At 36.5% G+C, this 25,603-nt stretch overlaps 2 protein-coding genes and 1 long non-coding RNA gene across 3 annotated transcripts; all 3 read left to right on the plus strand.

Moving 5' to 3' along the window:
* Positions 1-3,763: 3,763 nt before the first annotated feature.
* On the plus strand, positions 3,764-5,421 carry LOC121744196. The gene is made up of 3 exons (XR_006038513.1): positions 3,764-3,848; positions 4,295-4,358; positions 5,380-5,421. It is a non-coding gene; the product is annotated as an uncharacterized LOC121744196 (long non-coding RNA).
* A 4,700-nt stretch (positions 5,422-10,121) lies between these two features.
* On the plus strand, positions 10,122-13,178 carry LOC121744965 (zinc finger CCCH domain-containing protein 47-like). The gene is made up of 2 exons (XM_042138676.1): positions 10,122-10,312; positions 10,847-13,178. Exon 2 carries the CDS (start codon positions 10,854-10,856, stop codon positions 12,879-12,881), a length of 2,028 nt encoding a protein of 675 aa, XP_041994610.1. The 5' UTR covers positions 10,122-10,312; positions 10,847-10,853; the 3' UTR covers positions 12,882-13,178.
* A 7,384-nt stretch (positions 13,179-20,562) lies between these two features.
* LOC121743685 (protein ESKIMO 1-like) lies at positions 20,563-25,012 on the plus strand. Its single transcript, XM_042137013.1, has 5 exons — positions 20,563-21,403; positions 22,170-22,341; positions 23,507-23,706; positions 24,074-24,232; positions 24,428-25,012. The coding sequence occupies exons 1-5, from the start codon at positions 20,850-20,852 to the stop codon at positions 24,774-24,776; spliced, it is 1,434 nt and encodes a 477-aa protein (XP_041992947.1). The 5' UTR covers positions 20,563-20,849; the 3' UTR covers positions 24,777-25,012.
* Positions 25,013-25,603: the final 591 nt, after the last annotated feature.

Raw genomic sequence — 25,603 nt, forward strand, 5'->3', positions numbered from 1 at the left:
TCCACTTCAACTATTTTATAGTATCATTTTCCAAGACGATGAGTGCAAAAAAAAGAAGTGCATCGCTTATACGTCATCTCTAAAATTCTTTGAAAAGTTTGAGTTCGATCGATTACGGTTCTCTGTGTTAATTGCGCATAAACTGAAGCAACTAAGATATTTAAAAATTTAGACCAATAATTAGTGTTGAAAGTTCTTGTATTTAAAAGTTTGGAGATAATTTACTTCAGTTAAAAAAATCATTTCCAATGACTTTTTTTATCATTACGAATTATCTTTGATTAATTAATGTCTAATTTTTAAACTTGTTGACATGTAATGTTATTAAGATTCAAAACTTCGTATTCTACAATATATTTATTTAAATATGCAATAAATTGTAGTACCATCTTCTATGAAAAGTAATCTTTTTTTTTTGTTTAGACTATAGTAAGTTTTTTTATTCTAAAAAACTGAGTCATATTTCAACTAACGACATATACTCTACTTTTTCTTTCTATCATTCTATAATTTTATGAATTTTAGATTATGACTCGTGTTGTCAATAATTACAATTTTTATTTGTGGACTATGGTAAGTAAAATAATTTATTTATAATATATATAATTATATTGTATATGCTACAATAATTTTGTTGCAATGATTTGACCACCGATTAAACCATAAACCAATAGCATCGTCAATTTGCTAGTCGGTCCACTTTTTAAAACATTAGTAATTATATGTATATTATAAGCATTTATCACTCATAATTATTTTAATTGAATTTTAATAGTATATATAAAAGTTAGATTAGAATGTATTATGACCATAATTTATATTTTATACGCAAATTATTAACTAATATGGCATACTGGATTAGTGAACTGAATATGTTGTTGAATATGTTGTTATGATTGATTTAAGAAACGTGGGAGAATGGTACTTGATGGAAGTGGAAAATGACAATGAGCATCCGCAATGGCGGATTTTCCGGCGGACGTCCGACCGGAGTGTCCGATGTCCGCGCGGGACGTCCGCCATTAAACGTGAGAGGCACGGATGCGGACGTCTGCTGCGGACACCGCATATCCGCGGCCTTCCGGCGACGTCCGCGCGGACGTCCCGATTTTTAATTTTTAATTTAAAAAAAACTCTATACATACGGCTCGTTGAACTTCATTTCATTCGCACCACTTGTTTTAACGAGTTTCTCTCTCTCTCTCTACGTTTCTATCAGTATATCCAAAATGGCTAGTGGTGGTGGTAGTGGTAGTGGTGCGGGTGGTAGTGGTAGGGGTGCTTATGACGTACGCCGACGAATTAACGAATAGGTGCGGGCCTATACGTCCCGGGAGAGAAATCGCCTGATACAAGCGGCCTTGCAGCAGCCAGCGGTACCTCTCCCCATCCATCGTCGAACTATAGTACCACGGGGTCACATCGCTGCACACCATCGGTTGTATGAGGACTACTTCGCTCCGGAGCCGCGGTTTGGGGATAACTTATTCCAGCGACGTTTTAGGATGCATCGTCCGCTATTTATGCGTATCGTGAGCGCTTTAGAGGGTCGATACAAGTATTTCAGGTTCAGGGAGGATGCGGTGGGTAAACCCGCTCACACGCCCATACAGAAGTGCACTGCCGCAATCAGACAGCTGGCGTACGGAGTCTCGGAGGACATGTTCGACGATTACCTCCACATCGGTGAGTCGACTGCCCGCAAATGTCTACAGTATTTTTGTGTTGGAGTTAGGGAGATATTCATGGATAGGTATCTTCGGAAGCCTACCCCCGAAGACTGCCAGACTCTGATGGATATGCAAGTGAGTCAGCATGGGTTTCCGGGAATGTTGGGCAGCATAGATTGTATGCATTGGGAGTGGAAGAACTGCCCCCGCCGCCTGGAAAGTGGTGTACACTACCGGCTTCAAAGGCAAGCATCCCACGATTGTCCTTAAAGCGGTAGCTGACTACCGGCTGTGGATTTGACATGCGTATTTTGGAGTAGCCGGGTCAAATAACGACATCAACGTCCTCCAGTCGTCGCCCTTTTCAACGAGCAATGCATGGGCGTTGGTCCGGTCGTCAGTTTCGTCGCCAACGGCAACCAGCACAATATGAGCTACTATTTGGCGGATGGGATATACCCTATGTGGCCCGTCTTTGTGAAGACGATCAGATGCCCATCAGACGAAAAGAAGATCTATTTTGCGAGACGGTAGGTGGCAGCGCGCAAGGATGTGGAGCGGGCATTTGGTGTGCTTCAGGCTCGATGGGCGGCAGTGCAGGGTCCATCACGGCTGTGGTATATTGACAGCACTGCTAATGTCATGTACGCATGTATTATCATACACAACATGATTGTCGAAGACGAAGGTCCAACAGTGACTGATTGAGCCAATGATGATGTTCATGCTGCCGGTCCAAGCCACGGCGTGGTCACCGCCAATATGCGTATAAGGATACCCCATGGAGCTTCCTATCGGGACCGTGCATTTACCGACATGCGCTAACAACAAGCCCATATTCGACTCCAGAATGATATAATTGAAGAGCTATGGACACGGAGGGGTGCACGTTGATATTTTATAATGTAATTTGTTTAATTTTTTTTTGTTGAACTGTACTTTTTTCATTTTTTTATTTAATGAAATTATCATTGCACTTTCTCCGTCCTTATTCGTGTCGAAATTTTATTTCCATAAATTATTTAATTTGGTGAATTTGTGATTTTTTTATTGTGGATGTCCGTCGGGATGTCATTGGAGATGTCCGTCATTGTACAGTGAGATGTCCTTATGACGTGGCAGGAAGTGTTTTTGGGAAGTCCGTCGGTTGTCCGATCGGGACATCTGCACCATTGCGGATGCTCTAATGTAAGTTGTGATAAATTATTGATATGGTTTGTTCCTCACTGATGACGTGTTCACTTTTGGAATTTTCAACCAAGCAATACTTATCTTCATGTTTTCTTGTTCTTTAGTTTTAGTTAAATTCAATTCAACTAGTCCACCCCACTCTATAGGTACATTGATATTAAGAACTAACAAGAAAGCTCGACATTTATGTAACACCCCGAGTTTTCGTGCACGGATTTTTGGAGTATAAAAATAAATTTGGACGGAGAGACACTTGGAATTAAAGTGCAAGGAATTTAAATTTTTATAAACTACAATTGTTGGAAAATAGAAATTCCAAGAAAATCAAATAGAGTGACATGCCTAAACACATACAATAGACCTCCTACATCTTTCATACAAAGAGATTATACAACCACTCTTTTACAAAAAGTCCAAGGTTCAAGATTTGGAATATACTACTTGTAGTAATGAACAAAAGAGGTGAATTGGTCAAAATCTTCCTTTTTCTCTCCTTTCCCTTTCCTTCGATTCTACAGCCACTACACTCCAAGCCTTGCATCTCAAGACTCACTTTACTGCGACAAGGTTACACAAAAATGGAATAAGAGAAATGCCCAAAAAAGACCAAGAGTACCAACAATTCCTCAAATAACAGGGTAAGATAAGCAAGATCTCTCCTATCCCAAGACTTACACCAAGGAGGCAAGAGGCATTTTGTCATGCTAAAAGGGGAAGGAACCCATAGCTAGAAAAACAAGAGCATCCTTCCCAATGCTAACACCAAAGGGGTAGTAAAGCTTTTATCTCAAATCCAAAAGATGAGGGAATCTATATCTCAAATTAGACACAAAATGCCAAGGGTTTTGGTTATAAATACTAGCTCCACCACCATCTCCTTCCTCACACCACTCTATATTCACAATACACAAGAAGTGCAGCAAGGGAGGAAGGAGTGGTGAAGATCGAGAGGGCAGTCCGACAGCCAAGAGAATCACCCGAGCAAAGGTAACACACCCTCTGCTTATGTTTCGGACATCATACTAGGTCCAATAATAAAAAAAATGTGCACGAGGGAAGAGAGAGATGAGAACCGAGAGACAAGAGGAAGAATGTGGGCTTCATGCCTCTTTTCCTTTTTCCATTTAAGTTGTTGGGCCAATAATAAAAAAATAGATGGGCTGGAGAGTATTAAAAGGAGACTTGGGCCAGTATATTTATTTAATTGTTGGGCTGAAATAATTGATCCTTGGGCAAAATAAATCAAAGGGGGAGAAGAGCAGTTGGGTCAGACGGAATTATTTTACGAAGGAGCTTGGGCTGAAATTAATTTAGTCTTATGCTAGAATTCTAATTAAGTTTTTGGGCCATGATTAATCAGGGGCATGCATTCTAATTCTAATTAAAGTTTAAGAATTTCTCGAGTCTTATTAGTACGTTGTTGTTTTCAAAAGGCTATCTCCGCAAGTTAAGGGTGGAGTCAGGAAAATTCAAGTTAAGGAGTTTTAAGCGAACAAGGTAGGCTTTCTGTTAAAATCACAGTTTTTACGAACAGTATTTTACGGGCTTTCTATTGTGATATATGATTGTAGGCTTTCGAACTAAAGTGTTTTTATGTGAGCTTTCGAACTAAGATATTTTTAAGGCTTTATGTTTAAAGTATGTTTACAGTTTTTATGAAAAGTATTTCGTGTGCTCCTATTTAAGATGTGGTGTTAAGTGCGAGCTCGCTATTTAATGTGAGGCATTATGAAAAGTGTTATTTACATAAAGTGAAAGTGATGTGATTTATATGATGTTATGTGTTTCCTTATAGTGCTTGCGAAGTGTCAGCCTTTGTTGATATTTGTGTTCGGTTCTGACCGATAGAAATGAGTTTTGTTAAAAGTATGTTTACAAGGAAAATGAAGTTTCGGAAGTTTTGGGTTGCTTTGACCAATAGAAATGAGTTTTGATTCAAATACGTTTACGAGAAAAAAAGGAAGTTTTGAAGGTTATGTGTTCGGCTTTTGATGAAAGAAAGATGAGTTTATATAAAAAAACGGTTTTATGAGAAAAATAAGGTTGCAAAGGTTATGTCAAGCCATGTTTTATTTTGAACTTTGCCTATCTGATTGACTAGCAAGGCGATGTCCCTACTAGACCATGAGTTTCAGTTTTGTGAATTCGGGTTTGTAAGTGGGATGAGCCAATACATTCCGTTTCACCAGGAGTTAGTGAATTCGGGTTTGTAAGTGGGATAAGCCCATACATTCCGGTTCACCAGGAGTTTCGTGAATTATGTTCACTAGGAGGTTAGTGGGCTTCTGTTTCCCAGGAGTTAGTCAGATACGGCATATGTTCTAGGAAAATAGATCGACATATCGCTTTTCAAAAAGGAAAAAGGAAAATGTTTTAGTGTTCTCGGACCTTTTCCTAAAACCCCGAGTTCACTCAAAGAGTGGCTTGACAAAACTAGTTTTTTAGTAAAATATATTTCGGCACGTGTCCACTGAGTACACTAAGTACTCAGCCCTGCATATGTTTTAAAAATGTGCAGGTTGAGCAGTGATGACGGCGGGCGGTGTTGAGCATAGACGATGAAGATCCTTCGATTGAATAGTACTCGGATGCGACGTGTCTCCATACACGACGTTATCTACTCTTGACTCTTCCGCTGCAATGTAAAAGTCGAGTTTGCGCTCTTTGTATCGTGCACTCTGATATATATTATTTGAGTTATTTCGGTTCAAGTTTCAGTTGTGCCACAGTTTTCCCCTTTCTTCCCCGCTTCTTTCATCCTCCCCTAATAGCGATCAACCGGGCTTTCTATCCTTAGAAAGTGCGGTCGTGATAATTTAAGTGCTATGTTTTTAGATAGTATAGTATTGATAATAAAAAAAAATGCAGCTTTTGGTCCTACTAGTCCCAAGCCAATTCAACCTTTTACTTTCTTACAAATCTTTTTAAGCACGGGTGCATAATATAGTCCACTCATGTACTGCCTCCGTTTTATAATAGTGAGAGCATTTCTTTCTGACACGGAGATTAAAAAAAATTGTGTTAGGTGAGTTAAGTAAATGAAGAATAAAGTAGGAAAAGAAAAAAAGTAGAGAGATGAAGAAATAATAAAGTAAGAGAAAGTAAAGTAAGTGAGAAGAAATGTGTTAACTTTTACTAAAAAATGAAATGACTCAATTGCTATAAAACGTACTAAAATGGAAAAATGACTCCACTACTATGGAACAGAGAGAGTATCTTATATAAGAAACAAATACCCCGACTCTAAATTTTACTAATATAAGATTCGAGTATTATTGGTGAATACCTGTTGATGCACTTTTTATTAACAATAAATAAATCTGCTAGTATACAGAGTATATATATATATATATATATATATATATATATATATATATATATATATATATATATATATATATATTATAGCTAAAGGGCAGTACCAGATATCGAACACACAGAAAATGATCACAAAGTATCTATCTTCTACTAAGCTTCTTATACTATTTAGAAAAACAAATATTTTTGGGTTTTGAAAATAAATTTTGTAAAAACAATGCAAGTAAACATATGCAGATAAAAATAAAGAGATAAATGGGACAAGATAAGGAAATTTCAGGAATGTGCTTTCACAGTTATGGTTTATACAAGTTCCAACTACAACACCCTAGCATAATTTATACTCCCTCCGTCCCGCTTTAGCAGTCCCGGTTGATCAATTTCGGTTGTCCCGCTTTAGGAGTCCCGGTTGAACTCGGTGCATAAAAATTGATGTCCACTACATCAATTTATTTATTACATCATTTAAAGTGGGACCCAACCTCCACTAAATCTTTTATTTATTACACACTTAAAAGCAAAAAAGTAAAAAAGTTGTTTAAAAGTGGGACCCAACCTCCACTACATCATTTATTTATTACACACTTTAATACCCCTTAAAACATGTGCCCGACTCAACCGGGACTGCTAAAGCGGGACGGAGGGAGTACTTTATTAGACCGAGTCACACAATTATTGATAGTTCAAAACCAACAACTACCTATCTTATACTTTATACCTCTTGAGAGTTGAGCTTGTGTCTACGTGCATATGCATGGTTATTTCCACTCATATGGGGGATTGTTGGAATCGTGTGTCCGGTCAAAGGGTTTTGACCAAGAATAAATTTAACTAGACATTTAATTTTGTAAAATTAAATAATATAGCGTCAATATACGTTCAGAGTAGATGACCGTGTTATATTCATTTTCAAATCCAATTCCCGATGAGTGAGAAATAATTGATTAAAGTTGGTCGAAATTGCGAGCCATTAAATGAGCTATGTGAGAAGCCATGAGATTAATTAAGAAAGTTCATTATCTCACATTGGAAGTAACAACCTTATTAAACTAGTACCACCTCTGTCTTAAAAATGAAATGTTTCCTTTTGGGTTGTTCCATTAAAAATGAAACATTTTCTAAAATGGAAAAAACATTATCTTTACTTTTTCCTCTCTCTTACTTTACTCTCTATTTATTAACTCACAAAACAACACTACATAAAATCCTGTGCCGGAAACTAAATGTTTCATACTTATTGGGACGAAGGGAGTATTTAATAAGAATAATTATTACATGTAATAATTATAGTGGACTAAGATGGGCAGTAGAGCCCACTACGCGCACACGCGTGCGCCGCCACCGCTGTCCGCCTCTCCTACATTGTCTTTCTCTCGAAGCTTTGCCCTCACCTCCATCCAGTTCGCTAGAGCTCTGCTGATAGCAGTGCTGCTTCATCAGAGACGAAGTTGTTTTATCTTTGGGGACGACACGTCAATCCGAGAGCATTACCGGGGCGTATCTCGTCTTGCGGAAAGAGGACTCCTCGACTCGGCTTGCAAACTACTGTTTACTGCTTATTGTTTCAATTTTCCATTGTAATTTCATTTCAGTTTTTTTATACTATATTCATTCTTTTGGTTTGTATTACGCTCCATTTATCTCTTGTAATCCAGAAACCAACACTCTCCTTATTAAAATATTTAATTACATTTTCTTTCTACTTACTTCAGCTATTAACTTCCTTTAAAATTACATACCACTTAATAATATAGATTTCTTGAATATGACGGAGGGATACTATATAAGTCAAATCCTTAAGAGCACCTGCATCGGTGCTCGATGCTAAGGCAGGTTGTCGTGCTCGTGCCGACGGCGCGACATGCATCTACTCGCCGCTGTGCTCTTGCCGTCGGCACGGCCCTGCTCGATGCACCGAGCACCGCCGTGCCGATGAGCAGGCTAACGTGTCGCGCCCGTGCCGTTGACAATTTTCGTTCTTTTTTTTAAAAAAATTCTAAAAATATTAAAAATTCGATTTTAAATAAAAAAATATATATTTTCCCACTTCCCAATAAAATATATCTGTTTTTCTCCACTTTTAATTTTTTTTTTATTTTTTTTACCCCAAAATTCAAATTTTCATATATAAATACCCTCATTTCACACAAAAAATTTCCCACCACATTACACAATACAGTTCTCTCATCAGCTCTCATCTAAATTCTTACTCTTTCACTCTTGCAAAAAAATGTTCGGCTCCGACAATCACCCCTCCGACTCCCGCGGATGGAACCACGAATGGTTCAGCCCAATACCATTCCCTAATCCGGATACGGATTTCTCGCCCCTTTCTCAAACTCATGGTTCGCATATTCCGGGTGGCTACCGGCCTTACCCGGTGGACGAGCAAGATGCCCCTGACGGGCAATACGGGTGGGCTCCCAAAACAGGCACGGGAGGGAGCACCTCGATGCCACCGTTGTCCCAAATTCCAGAGGGCGATTCCGACCGTCCCGACGCTTCTCCTCCTCGTAGCACCCGTGTTCGTACTCGTGGCAGTACCGGTGACCCCAACGTCCGCACTCCGTACACTCCGGGGGGAGATGGAGAAGTTATTCAAAGCCTATTTGAGAATCTCCGAAGATGCGGAGATAGGCACGAAAGGGACAGGTTTTGGTCCCGCGTCGCTCTCCGGTACAATGCCACCTGACCGAACGGAACCATCAAGCGCAATGAGAGCATGACGCGCAATCCCATCGGAAGAGCCAACAAAGAAATCCGAAAGTTCCACGGGTATTACCTCCAGGAACATGCGTCGACAGGGACCGGCACGAGCGAGATCGACGTGATCACGACCGCCATGAAGAACTACCACTCAATGCACTACAAACCATTCAAGCATCTCAACGCTTGGCACGAGGCGCGTCATCATCCGAAGTATAAGGGAGGCGTCGCATCCTCCTCCATCTCCTCCAGCAAACGGTCGAGGTCAGTATCCCTATCCGACGCCGGTGAGGATGAGGTGGCTAGCCAGCTTGCCGGAGTTCACTTGGGTAGCCTCGACGCCGGCCCGAGCGGTTCCCAACCGCTGCTAGGAAGGAAACAGGCGACGACCAACCGCCGTCGTGCAACGACCCCAGCCACACGACCAGCTCCCGCTCCCTTTGTGCCGCCTCCACCCCACAACAACGCGTTGTGGGCCCTTTTGACTCAAGCCAATATGACTGATACGTCTCGGATGGCTCCCGGGAAACTTGTTCACATTTTGCAATGATACGAGCTCTCCGACAAGCATTGGGATACCGCCATCGGGCTAGTCTTCTTTAAATTTCCACGGATGTACTTTTTATGATTTAATTATGTGATTTTTAATTTGTAGGATTTTAATTATGTAATTTTTAATTTTTAGGATTTTAATTATGTCATTTTTAAATTTTTAGTAATTTATAATAATATTTTGGGTATTATTAATGCATTTAATATTGTGAAAATGTTTTTATTAATTGAAATATTTAAATTGAATAATAGAATGGCGATACCCTTTAGCATGCTCTTGCGGAAGAGTATGAAGTAAAATATATCACTATTATCTTTGTAAATTAAAAAGACCAAAAAATGCTAGTATTACAGGTGTCGCATGGCCGGCTGGATATTTTATCTTATTTTATCTGTTTCCAGCAAAGTGAACCCCACACGTGACGAGACAAGCCCGTTATGGCGGTCGAAATTGGGTTCTGAGTACTCATCTGGGCCCCACCCCCACATTCTCAATTCGCATCTGCATTTCATTTCATGTGCATTCGCATTATCATTCCATTTCGCATTTACATTTACATTTGCATTTGCATTTGCATTTGCATTTCGCCTATAAAATTTGAACCACACAGAATCGGTGTTCCGTTTGGCCCATGTTTGAAGATTGACTTTGACCATTTTAGAAACAATTGGAATAAAATATTAATATAATTGAAGCAAGAAGAAAAGTCACAACTTCCTACTCCCCTCCTTCCAATACTAAACCTTTTTGTGAAATTCTTGAAATATATATACGCACACTTGTGTGTTTATAATATAGCTTCAATACTCCGCCTCTAAACTTTCAAATCATCATTCATAAAAGTCATCCTCCCAAATTCTTCTTATTGACAAAGGTTTGTAATGGCATACCTTTTCTATGTCTAGTTAAATAAGTATTCGATTTCTTTCTTCTTATTTTGGTGCTTGAATGGGTGGTCTATTTTAAAGATAAAGATTCGATTTTTATAATTTTTTGCTATAGGTATTTCTATGAATTTGCTATTTTAAAGATAAAGATTCGATTTTTATAATGTTTTGCTAGAGCTATTTCGATTAATTTCTAGCTCTCAAGTTTCAAGATTTGGGGGTTTTATTTTTGCATCTTGTTTTAAATTTGAGGGTTTGATGTTGTGGGATAGTGATTTGTAAAGCGCTTCTTGATTAATTGGGGTTTCTTGATTAATTGTTTCCGTTGACAACCTGTCTGTATATATGGTTGGATAAATCTTTGGTTTCTCCGAGGAAAAAATATCAGTATTTGTTTTTATTAGCTGAACCAGCCTGTCAAGACAACTATAACTGTTATAATCTATAAATTATTTACATATGTTTTTGATTTTTTTGTTGATTATATGATTTATCTAAGTGCATCTGCTGTTTCAATTCAGGTTTTAGATGTGTAGTGATTCAAAGAATAAACACAGCTCTTCTGATTTGGAGATGGAGGCTGAATTTCATGTGGGAAGGCTCAATAATTGCTCGAAACTTCTCGAATTTGCGGCCACGGACGATGTGGCTGGCTTTGTGCACGAGGTCGAGCAGAGAGGCCGTGGCGTTGATGAAGTGAGTTCGTGGTATGGGAGAAGCTTCGGGTCGAAGAAGATGGGGTATGAGGAGAGAACCCCTATCATGATTGCTGCTTTGTATGGAAACACCGAGGTTTTGAGGTATATAATCGCAACTGGGCAAGTTGATGTGAATCGGGCGTGTGGCTCGGATGGTGCCACGGCCCTCCACTGCGCTGCTGCTGGTGGCTCGTGGTCCTCTGCGGAGGTTGTTGAGTTGTTGATGGCTGCCTCTGCTGACACGAGCATCGTGGATGTCTCGGGGAGGAAGCCCGGTGATCTCATTGCTCCGTGTGTGAGATCCTCGGCTAGTCCGAGAAGGAAGCAGTTGGAGATGATGCTTAACGGGGTGACCAGCGTGGGGGAGGAAGAGGGGAGCAAGAAGCAGCCGTTGGCTGCGAGTGAGAACAGGGAGTATCCGATGGATATACCGTTACCGGATATAAACACGGGTGTTTATGGGAGTGATGAGTTTAGGATGTATAGCTTTAAGGTGAAGCCTTGCTCGAGGGCGTACTCTCACGACTGGACCGAGTGCCCGTTCGTCCACCCTGGGGAGAACGCGAGGAGGCGTGACCCGAGGACGTATCACTACACGTGCGTGCCCTGCCCCGAATTCAAGAAGGGGAGCTGTGGGAAGGGCGATGGGTGCGAGTACGCTCATGGTGTTTTCGAGTCGTGGCTGCATCCGGCCCAGTACAGGACTCGCCTTTGCAAGGACGAGACCGGCTGCTCGAGGAAGGTGTGCTTTTTCGCTCACAAGCCGGACGAGTTGCGCCCGTTGTATGCCTCCACGGGCTCAGCCATGCCGTCCCCAAAGTCTCTATCTGCGTTGGATATGGCGACGACGTTGAGCCCCTTGTCGTCTTCGTTGATGATGCCTAATAATGCGTCGACACCACCAACGTCCCCTTCTGTTACCGGCTCGTCTCTGAAGGGTGGGAGCATGTGGCCGAACAAGGTCAGCCTTGCTACGCCGCCTGCTCTGCAGCTGCCCGGGAGCAGGCTCAAGACAGCCTTGAACGCACGAGAGGTCGATTTGGATCTCGAGATGCTCGGATTGGAGAGGATCCGGACCCAACAACGGCAGCAGCTGGCGGAGGAGATGGCTAGCCTTTCGTCTCCGTACGCACGGATGGCCGACCTGACGCCTACGAACCTCGACGACATATTCGGATCTCTCGACCCGTCTATGCTGTCGCAGCTGCAAGGACTCTCACCGAAGATAAACAACACCACGAGCTCGCAGATGCAGTCCCCGACGGGCCTTCAGATGCGACAGAATATGAACCAACTCCGAGCAAGCTACCCGATGAACGTCTCGTCCTCGCCATCAGGGAATCCCTCGCCGTATGGGTTTGACTCCTCCGCTGCAGTAGCTGCCGCGGTAATGAACTCACGGTCCACCGCCTTCACGAAGCGGAGCCAGAGCTTCATTGACCGCAGCGGAGGCAGCGGTGGTGGTGGATATCGTTACGGGCCAACAGCCAATTCCCCGGCCGGTCTCAAGCACTCGGAGTGGGGCGCTCCCGACGGCAAGCTAGAATGGGGCTTCAATGGTGAAGAAGTGAACAAGCTTAGGAAATCGGCCTCGTTTGGTTTCCGAACTGGGGCGAACGCAGCCCCGGCTCATTCAGATGTGGGCGAGCCGGACGTGTCGTGGGTTAATACGCTTGTGAAAGACGTCCCGGCTGGGGCAGCGGGGATGTACAGCCCGACGAGGAGGCAGGGGATGATGTATAGCCCGAAGCAGAGGCAGGGCGGAGGAGGCGGGCACGAGACGGAGACGACGACGACGACAGCGATGCCGCAATGGCTCGAGCAAATGTACATAGAGCAGGAGCAGATAGTGGCTTGAGAGAAAAGGCTCTGGTGGCGGGAAAATTGGTTTGGGATTATCTTTGATTAGGGTTTGATCAAATTCTTTCTGATTCTTACATTTTTAACACCATATCTGTAGCTATAGTTACTGATGGCGATATCAAGAAACCAATTTTTAGATTGGGAAATGAGATTATTTAGTTTTTTTTTTCTTTTTTTCTTTTTTCCTTTTTTTCTTTTTTTCTTTTTTTCATATGAATATATAGGAGATTATTAGTTTCATGTAATTCTCGTATTTAAAGTGATGAATGAACGTGAGGACTGAATTTCTGTATTTCTGAAATCTGTGCGAGAAGTGACCTTTATGAATATATGCAATGTTCTTTACTAAATTGAATCCAATTGTGGAAAAGAAAGAAATTTGATAAAGATGAGTAACAAATTTCGACATTGAACACTTAATTCTAACTTTCGTTTAAAACAAGATGAATTTTATGTGACAAAAAAAGGCATGAACCCTAATTTAGCCTTTGATTTCAAATGTATACGTGAAACAATTTTGTTTATACCTATCCAAAATGATTCAATTACATACGAATTTTATGTTGTGGAAAATCACAAATAAAATCAAAGTTTAAGAATTTTAGGACCAAGGTTTAAATTCACTAGAAATTTTTAAAAATTGATGATAGTTCATGATATTCACAATCAATGATCCTTTAGATAAATAACATGTGAAAAATGCAAAATAATACTATCATACTTCGTTATATTTGAAATGAATAGATTTTTTATAAAATTAAAATACATTTTTAGCAAAGAGACCACACTAATCACATATTATTACCAAACATTACATGGGCCAATTGATTTTAAGATATGATTGCACTATTTTTGCACAAATTTTCTTTCATTTTCAAAGTGAGGGTATAATTTCAGTTTGTACTTGACGTTTCATTGCATGATTATATGTACCGGAGTTAAGATTTGAATATGATTATCTACACAATTTAAGAGGTCGAAATCTCTCTTCCAATCTAGCACTAAAAAGAAATTACTATAATTTCTATAGTATTAGACTACATGACAAGGGATTATTCATTGACACATGTATGATTATTTTACAAAACTTTCTTTGTATGAACTATTAGAGAATGACTTTGTGACGAAAATATACAATGAATTTGATGTGAAAAATAATAAATTAAATATAATAAAATACATTCATGGAATCTAAACATAAGACCGTGATAAATGACAGCAAAATGAAATAGTTTAAGTAGTTTAAAATAGTTTCTAATTTATATTTAAAATTAATTTTACTTTATCCAATCCTAGATAAAAGAAAAGAAAATGAAATACACTCGAAACAAAAATAAAAAAAAAAATAGAATAAGAAAATTAGGTAATTGAAGATGTAGAAGTCTACCAAGTGGGGTGAGTCACTTTCTTATACCAAAGTAGACCAACAAATAGTTGATAAATCCAATTATCAACACTTTGGATTAGTGGAGGTAAAAGGTGGATCACGATCTTGAAAGAAAGGTGACCAAAATCGATAAGGACGGTGGCATTACTTAAAAAAAAAAAAGACAAAATGAAGTTAATTATACAATTAATATATTTAATATATAGTCCGTACCATAATGCATGAGCTCTCAAGTTGAAATAAATACTGATAAATTCATTTTGATAAACCTAACCATGACGGATATATAAAAGAAAATATTGTTCATATATGAATTTTTATCATGCTAATATTATCGAAATTTTGATATTTTATACTATGATTAATCTCTATTGTTACAAATATTTATTTGTAACAATATGAAAAATGAGAAAATATGAAAAATGAGAGTAGATAGCAACAAATTAAAATTTATTAAGTTTGTAGAATACAACTGTTTTTAAGCTATTCTTTTAACCCAAGAAAATAAATAATAGTATAGTAAATAAAAAGATCGAGAAGATTTTTCTTGTTAAAGACAGGATCAGCTGTGTGTTTTTGACTTGGATAAGATTGGGTGGAGAAATCCATTATTGTTGCCTCAACACACATCACCATTTAATTACTCCTAATTCACAAACCAGAAGAATTGGATTTAAATAAAATTTTCTACGTGTGGGTCCCATCTACAAAACACTGATCAATTATTAAATCTATATATGTACTTTTGTAATTATTGAATCTTTATTGCAGCCGCCTAACTAGAATTGCGTATCCTCGAATTATTTTCTATTTCTTGACTTTTCTATCAAAGACTAGATATTATTTGTCCCACCTCCTTTGCCCAAAATTGAAAGAATATTGCTTTTGTTTGATTTTATACGAAAAATTTAGAATGACGTTAATGTACGAATTTGGCTACCATAGTTGTAATTACTCCACATTTAAGATAGAATGACATTATTTTGTCTTAAACAATGTCATTTTATTATTAAATTATAATTCTGTTATATTAATTTTGATTTTGACATTATAAGATAATTGTAAAAAAATTAGAAAGCTATAATTTTATTTTTATGTTTCAGTTTCAAAAGATTTGGATGATCACAATTTAGAGAAAAATTATAATTTGAATGACAAATATTCATATTTGCAATCGTATATGTTTCTTATAATAAAGCAAGAGTATACAATACTTTTCGTAATTTGTTACACATAATTACATGTAATGTTAACATATATATTTGACATTTTTCAACTTTTAAAAATACAACAGAAGTACAGAAACAATTATAATATTAATTTATAATAAAATACGTAAAACATAAAAGTTTTCTTTCTTAAGAGAGTAAAATTTGTGCAAAATTGAATGAGATATGATGGAGAATGATTATAATATGTTCATTACTAATTCATTTTACATATTTCATATTTTTCTTCGATATGTAAGCATAGGCAGTTTAGCTAGAACTACTTCTATAAGAGATTTCTAACGTTCCTTCGTACCAACTGATGAAATAAATCAGAATATTTAATTATCTTTGGTCTAATGAAATCATGTGATTTAACTACTTTAAGACAAATCAATACAAATAATTTAACTACTTGAGACTAATTAAATCGGGATATATAATTACCTTGGGCCTAATTCAATCAGATGATTTATTTATTTTGGAACTAATTAAATCAAGATGTTTATTTACTTGGAGACTAATTAAATCACAAGATTCAATTACCTCGAGACATCAAATCAAAAGATTTCAGTACTTAGATATGATTAAATCGAGTGCTTAAATGTTTGATACTATTGAATCATGCGATTCAATTGTTTTGGGATTGATCAAATCTGAGTCCCGAACAATTAATTAGATATTAAACCTACAAGTACAACTTAAATAAATCTGACCCAATGATCCATAAATTTATTCGATTTTGTGAGTCCGAATTCCAAGAAATAAAGTGGAAGCCCACAAATACAAATTTAAAAAAGAAGTCCAATAGATGTACTGGAAGAGACCCAGCCTTCTAAAGATTTTAAAACTCTCTTCATGGGCGGCCCAACAAAATGAGGATAGGCCTAAATCCAAGAAGAAAATAGGCTAAGTTCTAATTCTATTCCTCTACCATTACTACTCCCTCCATCCCGACTAAGATGACACATTTCTTGGCAGACACGAGATTTTATTAGTTATTGGTTAATGTGTTTAATTGGACATAGAAAAGGTGGATGTAAGTATTAAAATAGAGAAAGAAAGAAAGATAAATATTTAAATAGGAATGGGAAAAGTGGTTGGATATATTAATTGAAGAGAGAGTTTTCAAAAAAAAGAAATGTGTCACCTTAGTTGGGACAAACTAAAAAGGAAAAACGTGTCATCTTAAGTGGGAAGGTGAGAGTATTTACTTTCTTCTCATCCCCTCTCATCACAATGCTAGTTGTCTGCGCCTTCGCCAACCCTAGAGTCAACATGCTGCTCGTGCCGTCCTGCCTTCTCGTCTCGCCTTCGTCTCCGGGTGGCAGCTGATGGTAGAAGGTTTACAAGAGAGGGAAGAATGTTTGTTTTAGAGCGATGGAGGTTGCATACTTGCATGTTTAGAAGGAAAATATAAAGTTCGATTCATGCCTTTGGATGTGTGAATGGGCCAATCACTCCTCAGCCGCTTGGTGCACTGACAGTTGGAACGAGGATTTAGTCATCTAGCTGGAGGGATACTTGGGAAAAAAAAGAAAGAAAAGAAAATATATACTCCTACAATTAGTGCGAAGAGCCAAAAACAGACACTAACTATATACCAATTCATGTTTTCACTATCAACTCCAAATGTGGTGAATAAATACAAAAAAATTTAGTGTGAAACTAATTTCTGGAAACCGAATTTCACCGAAAATTAAATCCAAAGTGACTTATCGGAATGTTCAAAATGATGTCGTCTTGATTTGAAGTGGCATATTGAAATGTTTAACCAGATCAAAATGACATCGTTTCATCAAAAAATATATAACAAATTAAAATTACGTAGGAGTATAAAAAACTCACATAAATAATCAATAAAATGGCATTTTAAATTTTGTCATATCATCTCCGTGTTATTTAAAATTGTCATTAGACACGCTGAATAGGATTTAATTTTGTCATAACTACATTCAAAGTTGATGGTAAAAATTTGAAGTGGCATATAATTGGACATTGGTGTATTTTTCTATTATTAGGCCTTAACACAACTTATTTGAGAATCGAAAACGAAATTAGAAAAAATCTATTGGTTTCTAATAATTTCCTTGTGGGAGCTTGTTATAAAGCCAATGACTGTTGAATCAACATGATTATATTATGTACTCATATTCAACCATGATCAACAACTCCATGTGAGAGTTGAGACTCGTTTATAAAGAGAAACACCTAACCAAACCAAACCAAATTATCCACCAAATTACTATTTCAAATTTTATTGGTTCACCTGTGATTGTGAATTATAAGGGTGTAGTTGGTTTTAGAGAAAAAATAGATACACATAATAATTGTATAGAAGTTTAATCAAATATTTAGTGAGGTGGGCTTCATACATATAATAATTATATAAAATATTGTTAGTAAAAAATGAAGTCCACCTCATTAGACACAAAAGTTATTAAAAGTAAAAAATAAATTATTTTTATAGAAGTCATAAAAATAGAGGAATATCTATCCTTATGGGATGGGGAAGGTATCAGGAGTAGTAGTAAAATGGTCAATTTGAAACAATAGAGATGTTTTATATACTCCACCTGTCAATAAAAAACTAATCTTATTTTATTATTTGAGATATTCAAAAATATAATTTCATTTTAGAAATAAAAAATTTCTCTCACACTTAGTCCACCTTTTCTCATGTCCTCCAAAGAAACATTTGAGCATCATTTGGTCCCTGTTATGTACCCCTCCTTTCTAAAAATTGGGATTTTGAGAATGAAATCAGTTTTTATGCATAATTGATAAAAGATTAAAAAATAGTATTAATTTTGTGGGACGACAAACAATAGAAAAATGAGTGTATTGTTTAGGGACTAAGAGATAATAATATTAAAATTTGTTTTTGATATTATAGCGATGAAATTTTTTAAATATCAAATTTTCGATAATTTTTTTGAGGATCATGTGTTATAAACTACCATTGTCAAGTGACTCCTATCATGTTATTACGTAGTTAAAGGATGATGTTTAACACAATTTGATATTAATGTCAATTTTCTATTATATCGATCATTAATTTATGCACCAAAAGATTCCTTGATATTTAATAAGTTGTCTGTATTATGTTACTACTACTTTTATCCCTAATATTGTATGCGGATAACTTGACTAATTTTAAAATTACAGAGATATAATTTAATTTTTGTAATATCAATTTCCCAAATCTTATCATTTTGTGCACCCGACATATATATGAGGATCGAGTGTTATAGACTTTCATTGTTGAATGACCCCTATTATGTTACTCCCTCCACTCCATAAAAATATGAACTTTTGAAGGAGACAAATTTTAGTGTTTTATTAATAAAGTAAGAAAGATATAGAAAGAAAATGTGATTGAATTATTATTAATTGAACATATATCTCACCTTATTACATAGAATAACCTAAAATAGAGAGTTCATAATTTTAAAAGACAGACTAAAATAAAAATAATTCAATTTTTTATAAGAATAAGAGAGTATTACAACTTATACATACTAAGATTACAAAATCTGAACAATAGTATTATTTCACTTAATTTAATTTTTAATACAATATCATTTTTCAATAATCGCATGAACTTACGAGACATAAATGATCTCAATTATGAAATTAATATTTAAAATAAATTAAAATATATTATTGAACTATATTTTTTTAAAATCAATTTCTTTTAAGTAATTTTTACATTTGAATTTTAATTTTTCCCTTTATCGTTTATACATTTTTTAATTTTCTTTTGATTTTTTCTATATCCTCCGTCATATTTCTAAAATATAAATTTACGATGTGTATCAATAAGTGAACTATTTAGTAATTTATGATTATAAAATATTTTATTATTTTTAATAAAATATTTTATTATTTTTAAAATCGGAATTAAAACTTTAAAGAAAATGTTTGTTTTACTTAAAATAAACCAACCTTGACTTTAGAAATTATGAAAACGACTAAATTGTCCCAATTATCTCCTACTCTTATTTATATTGAAGATCCTCTCAATTAAATCATCCAATCAAAATTAATTAATGTTTCCCTACCTAATGTAAGTTTAATCTTTATAACAACTCTAAGTTAGAGTTATAAATATGGGTCAACTTCTATTTAGGTGCGTAAATTGATGAGGAAGCAAATTTTTGGTTTCAAATGTTCACCAACCATATTAGTGAACTTTCCAGCGATTGATTATCAATTTACATCAAATGTACCCCATAAGCTTAATTCGAAGTTTCCCCCCCCCCAACATTTGGTAGCTAACTAGCAAACTTAAAATGACAAAACTACCCCTTCAGCTTTCCTAAACATAGTCCTTATACCCTCTGTTCCATAAAAATAGAGATATTTTCCTTTTCTTCCCGTCACATAAAAATAGCTCATTCTCATTTATGGAAAGTTCTCCACAACTCATATCTTATTTACATCAGTTTATTTACAACTTACTCCCTTTGTCCACCATTAAATGTCTCATTTTTCTTTTTCGCCCATTTGCTAATAAATGACTTATTTCACTTTTACTATACATCTTTCTAAAAATTGAAACATTACTCTCTCTACTTTTTCCCTCTCTCTTTACTTTATTCTTTTCATTTACTCACAAAATAACACTACATAAAATTTCGTGCCGGAATAGAAAATGCTTCACTTAGAGTGGGACATAGAGAGTATTTGGTAAGTGGACCATACATTCCGTTAACTCATATCACTCATATTTTATTATAAAACCAATTTGTAAAAATAGGTCCCACATTTTACTAACTTTTTTCTCTCACTTTACTTTATAAAGTTAAACAATTTCTTAAAACTCATGTCGGTCAGATATGAGATATTTAATCATGGACATAGGAAGTATATCATTAGGGCTCATAATTAAACATTAATAATAATATAGATCTCACTATCCATTAACACTATTTTAACTATCATTCTCTTTCTCTCTCCTACTTTACCATTTATGCATTAACTCATGTAGTGTCCCAAATATCCCTATTTTTATAGGACAAATTGAATACTTCTAGTACCAATTTCTAACTGCGACTGAAAACGATCATCCTCAACCAAAACATTTCTTTCGCTTAACTCTTCATCTCTCACACACAAACACACACACAAACACACAAAGCAAAGAGAGTAGTTAGAAGCTGATGATGAGAAGTAAGCAGCTGAGAAAGACCTCCCTCCCTCCCCGCCACCACCGACAGCTCCATCCCACCAAATCCATCTCAAAATAATCCAAATCCCCTCAACAAACGAAATCCGCCTCCGTTTATTAAAAAGAAAAGTAAGCCCCATCGATCATGTCACTCTTCTCCCATCTCCTCTTCTCCTCTCACATCCCTTCTCCACCATGCAGCCCTCCCTCCGCCGCAAGTTCTCCTCAGCCGCCGCCGCCGCCTCCTCCTTCTCCATGAAGCCCGCCGCCGCCGCCGCCCGCCGCAGCGGCAACCTCTCCGCCTTCGTCGTCATCCTCTCCATCTTCCTCTTCGGCTGCTTCATGTACAACGAGGACGTCAAGTCCCTCGCCGAGTTCCCCTTCTCCTCCTCCCGCCCGAGGGCCCTCGACACCCAGACCACCACCGTCTCTGTCGTCATGAACGCCAGGACGGTGGTGGAGACGGAGGTCGAGGGCGCGGTTTCCGATGATGGAGTGAAGGGAGAGACCAAGATGATTCAGTTGCCGGTGCAGGAGGAGGAGGAAGACGAGGAGGATGGGGTGGAGATCCCGCCGGAGGAGTGTGATTTGTTTGATGGGAATTGGGTTTTTGACAACACTTCGTACCCAATTTATAAGGAGGATCGGTGTGAGTTCTTGACGGCGCAGGTCACTTGCTTGAGGAATGGAAGGAGAGATTCTTTGTATCAGAATTGGAGATGGCAGCCTACAGAATGTTCTTTGCCCAAGTAATTAACTTCATTTTATATCTTTTTAATATCAACCATATTGTTGCGTTCGATGCACATCTCAACGCCACATTTGCATGAGTATAGCATGGTGGACTAATACTACATCCGTCGTATCGAGGGGTTGATCGGCGACGGGCTAAGTCCTCATGGTGGACTGATACTACATCCGTCGTATCGAGGGGTTGATCGGCGACGATTGGAGCACCAGATGATACGACCAAGTTCGTATCATCTGGTGCTTTCATTATATTACTTAGTATCTTTATAATAATATATGAGAGATATGGAAGATAAGTCTCTATCACTGAAACTTTCCAAAAGAACTCCTATTAGTAAAGCGGGGTTGCACATATATATATATATTGCTTGTACATTTTCTAAGTTTCTGATTTGGGATGATTTGAACTTCTAGCACGTATATATGGGTCATTTGCTATTAACGTGGTTAGAGGTCATTTATTTGCTTGCACATTTATTTCTAAAAGTGGTCATCATTTAAGTGGGTCTCGAGTCATTATAATGTTTTAACTAATGCTTGCAAAATAGGAAACATGATTGTAAGTTATGTAACTTTTTCTTTGATTATGTGGAGCATTACTTGCTCAAAGATACTCCTTTGTGTTTTTGCTTTTCACATTTGAGTATGATCTATTGATCATGATCTCCTTAGGTTCTTTTCTTTCTCCTTATATTACGGTTTTAATTTGTTGCTCAATTAATGAGCTGATTAATTATTCTCCACATATGTTGATAAATTTGCTAGATTTAAGGCAAGATTATTGCTTGAGAAGATGAAGAACAAGAGATTGATGTTTGTCGGGGACTCGTTGAATCGGAATCAATGGGAATCGATGATTTGCTTGGTTCAATCGGTAGTCCCACCGGGCAGGAAGAGCTTGAACAAGAATGGTTCCCTATCAGTTTTCAGAATTGAGGTAATTATTTTTCTACCAATTATTGCTAATTACAACTCTCTATCTATGTCTCAATCATATCATATGGTTAATATGTGATTATTAGTAGTACTATAATTTAATTATTGGATCAATACAGAACAAACGAAAAAAGGTCCACGAAGCAAACCTTTGATATCGATGTGAATGAATAGGACAACAATTAAGTGTTATTATTAGTCAAAAGTATATGCAATAACTAAGGGTTGTTATTACTTAGCCAAAAGTTTTATGTTATAGAGTATATATATAATATAAAGCTGGGGCGTAAATCCCTTTAGTCTTTACTTTGAATCTCTTTTTTTTAGGATTAAATATTAGATAATGTATCTTTTTGATCGGAACATATTCGAGGCTTTGCCAATCATTAGTTGGTGCGCATGTTACTGAAATTACAAGTATCGAATACGTGCTACATTACACGATACACACACAAATATATTATGTCCAATATTCCTAACGAGCTAACCACCTTTGATATTGTACAACGTGGTAGGTGGGGTTGCAATACGTTATTACAAATTAAACATTCTTTATTACAACAAATTTAGTTTTAATTTCATCCCCTCTCATTTACATTAAACTTAAACCCATTTTTGAGTATATCTCACACGAAAAAGTAGCATTACTCCAATCATTTACACCAAATTCAAAATTTACATCATTTTAAAGTTTTTTCTCACAAAACTTTTACAGTAAACACCATATTTGGTGTTATTCCATAGAACAACCCAAAAATGAGTTTGAGTTTGGTGTATGGTTAGATAAATTTTCTACATCCAAACTCATTTTTAATGTATAATTGGAGATAGTCTAATAGGGTAATTGGATAAAAGTTATGAAGTTTGGTATGGACGATCCAGTAACTTTCAAAATAGTTAATTATATTATAATTGTAACTTTTTTTTTTCAATTGTCTCGTTATAAATAATTTTAATAGCTACGTTTCTAAATTTTTTTAACATGGCACATAAATATGTAAAAATTAAAGGCTACGTATATTAACGACGTCGTTTAAGTAGTCGAACCTTTTGTCCGCGTAATACATAAGGAGTCGAACCTTTTACCTATGGACAGTGGAAAAAATACTAAAATTATGATATAAGTGATTAGCTATTTTTTAATACTTATAAAATTTCATTGGCAGGATTACAATGCCACAGTGGAGTTCTATTGGGCACCATTCTTGGTGGAGTCAAATTCGGATGATCCAAACATGCACAGCATCTTGAACAGAATTATCATGCCTGGTTCAATCAAGAAACATGGCAAGAATTGGAAGAATGTGGACTACCTCATTTTCAACACATATATTTGGTGGATGAACACTTTTTCCATGAAAGTTCTGTAAGTCACACTAACTCCAAAAATATTTATCTCATGCCCTAAAAAAATTAGGAAATTTTGAAATTATTTAATCAACTATAATACGATGTTGTCGCTGCCTAAAACGTGACAACGTTTTGCTTTATGTTTGATAATATCACATAAGTAAGTCATCAAACTATGCTAGTGCCAAAATCTTAATTAGTTGCAAAATCAGAAGAATCATTTAGTTTGGTTGCAAAATCAAAACAAATCAATAGTTTTGTAATTTATAGGCGGATTTCGAAGATGATATGCAAAAAACCATAATTTTGCGAAAGCTTGAGAATTTACAGGCAAATAACCCAAAAAATTATGATAATTAACGTTGTTTGTCGGTCACAAACAGACGAGGATCGTTCGACAAAGGCGCAACAGAGTACGATGAAGTGGAAAGGCCCGTAGCTTATGGGAGAGTGATGAGGACTTGGGCAAAGTGGGTCGACAAAAATATTAATCCCAATCGCACCAAAGTCTTTTTCATGAGCATGTCTCCTCTTCACATCAAGTAAGCTCCATGCCCCATTTATTCTTCCTTTGCTTCCACGCCAACATTTACTTTTTATTCTTTTAAGTTTGTGCTACACATTAAAAAATCAATTTTACTATATAGATGTAGTTGCATTAATCATTCTAGGATCATAAAAAATCAATCATGATTTGATATTGAGTTATTGAGTCTTGATATATCCTTCTTATGAAGGAGCTTGGATTGGAACAATCCAGACGGCATCAAATGTGCTAAGGAAACAAGTCCAATTCTAAACACGACGATGCCACTGAATGTGGGGACAGACCGCAGATTGCTAAGGATAGCAGCGAACGTGACAAAGTCAATGAAAGTGGGAGTTAATTTTGTAAACATAACGAAATTGTCAGAGTATAGGAAAGATGCACATACTTCGGTCTACACGATACGACAAGGGAAGATGCTGACAGAAGAGCAGCAGGCCGACCCGGCCACCTATGCCGATTGCATCCATTGGTGCCTACCGGGGCTGCCCGATACATGGAATGAGTTCATTTATGCTCGTATCATAGCCTCCTCTTGATCTAACACAATACTCATCACCTAAGGTGTTACAACAGATTTTGTTCCCCTACTTTTTTTTTCTTTTTATTATTGGGTTTTTTATATATCGATCATCTATTTTTTTTTCTTCATGCTAATGCGATAGATCATGGGCCTTTTTGCCACCTATTTTTAGCTTATTCATTTTGCTTCGCCCACACTCAATTGTAAAAGAAGTCATATTAAAAAATAATATAAACTGAAAGCGAATAACTATTTCTGGCTTTTGTTATCAAAGCAGTAACATTTATTTAATTATAAAATTTTATTATTAACCTTCCGATTGAATTTATTTTCATACATTAGCATTAACATAAATACTCGTAAAGGCCCAAAGACCAAAAATATAATATTCTAGTGGCCCAACTAACCTATTTTACCAATTTATTTAGCACATATCATACATTGAGTGTACACATATATTCTCTTTTTGAAAAAAAGACTATTACTTAAATTACTGATTAAATTAGTCAACTTGAATTGGTTTTAAAAGATTATTATGAAACATATTGACCGGACCTTTACTAAAAACACTGTTGATATCAAGAAAATTTAAAAACTATCATAGGCTTTTGATATAAAATTATTATTAAGTACCATATATCTCATTGTATTAATTCAACTAAACACTGAAATAGAATATTTACAATTTCCTCAATATTTTCAAAATAGTGTATTTGTCATTGTAATTAATACTACTCCGGAGAATGTTGCGTGTAATACGCTTATGATTTATCAAACTTTATAAGATGAACCATATATGGTAGAGAATATATTTTTTTTAGTACACTAAACGTTTGAGCTTTT

Source organism: Salvia splendens, chromosome 8, assembly GCF_004379255.2.
Source record: "Salvia splendens isolate huo1 chromosome 8, SspV2, whole genome shotgun sequence".
Classification (NCBI taxonomy): Eukaryota; Viridiplantae; Streptophyta; class Magnoliopsida; order Lamiales; family Lamiaceae; genus Salvia; species Salvia splendens.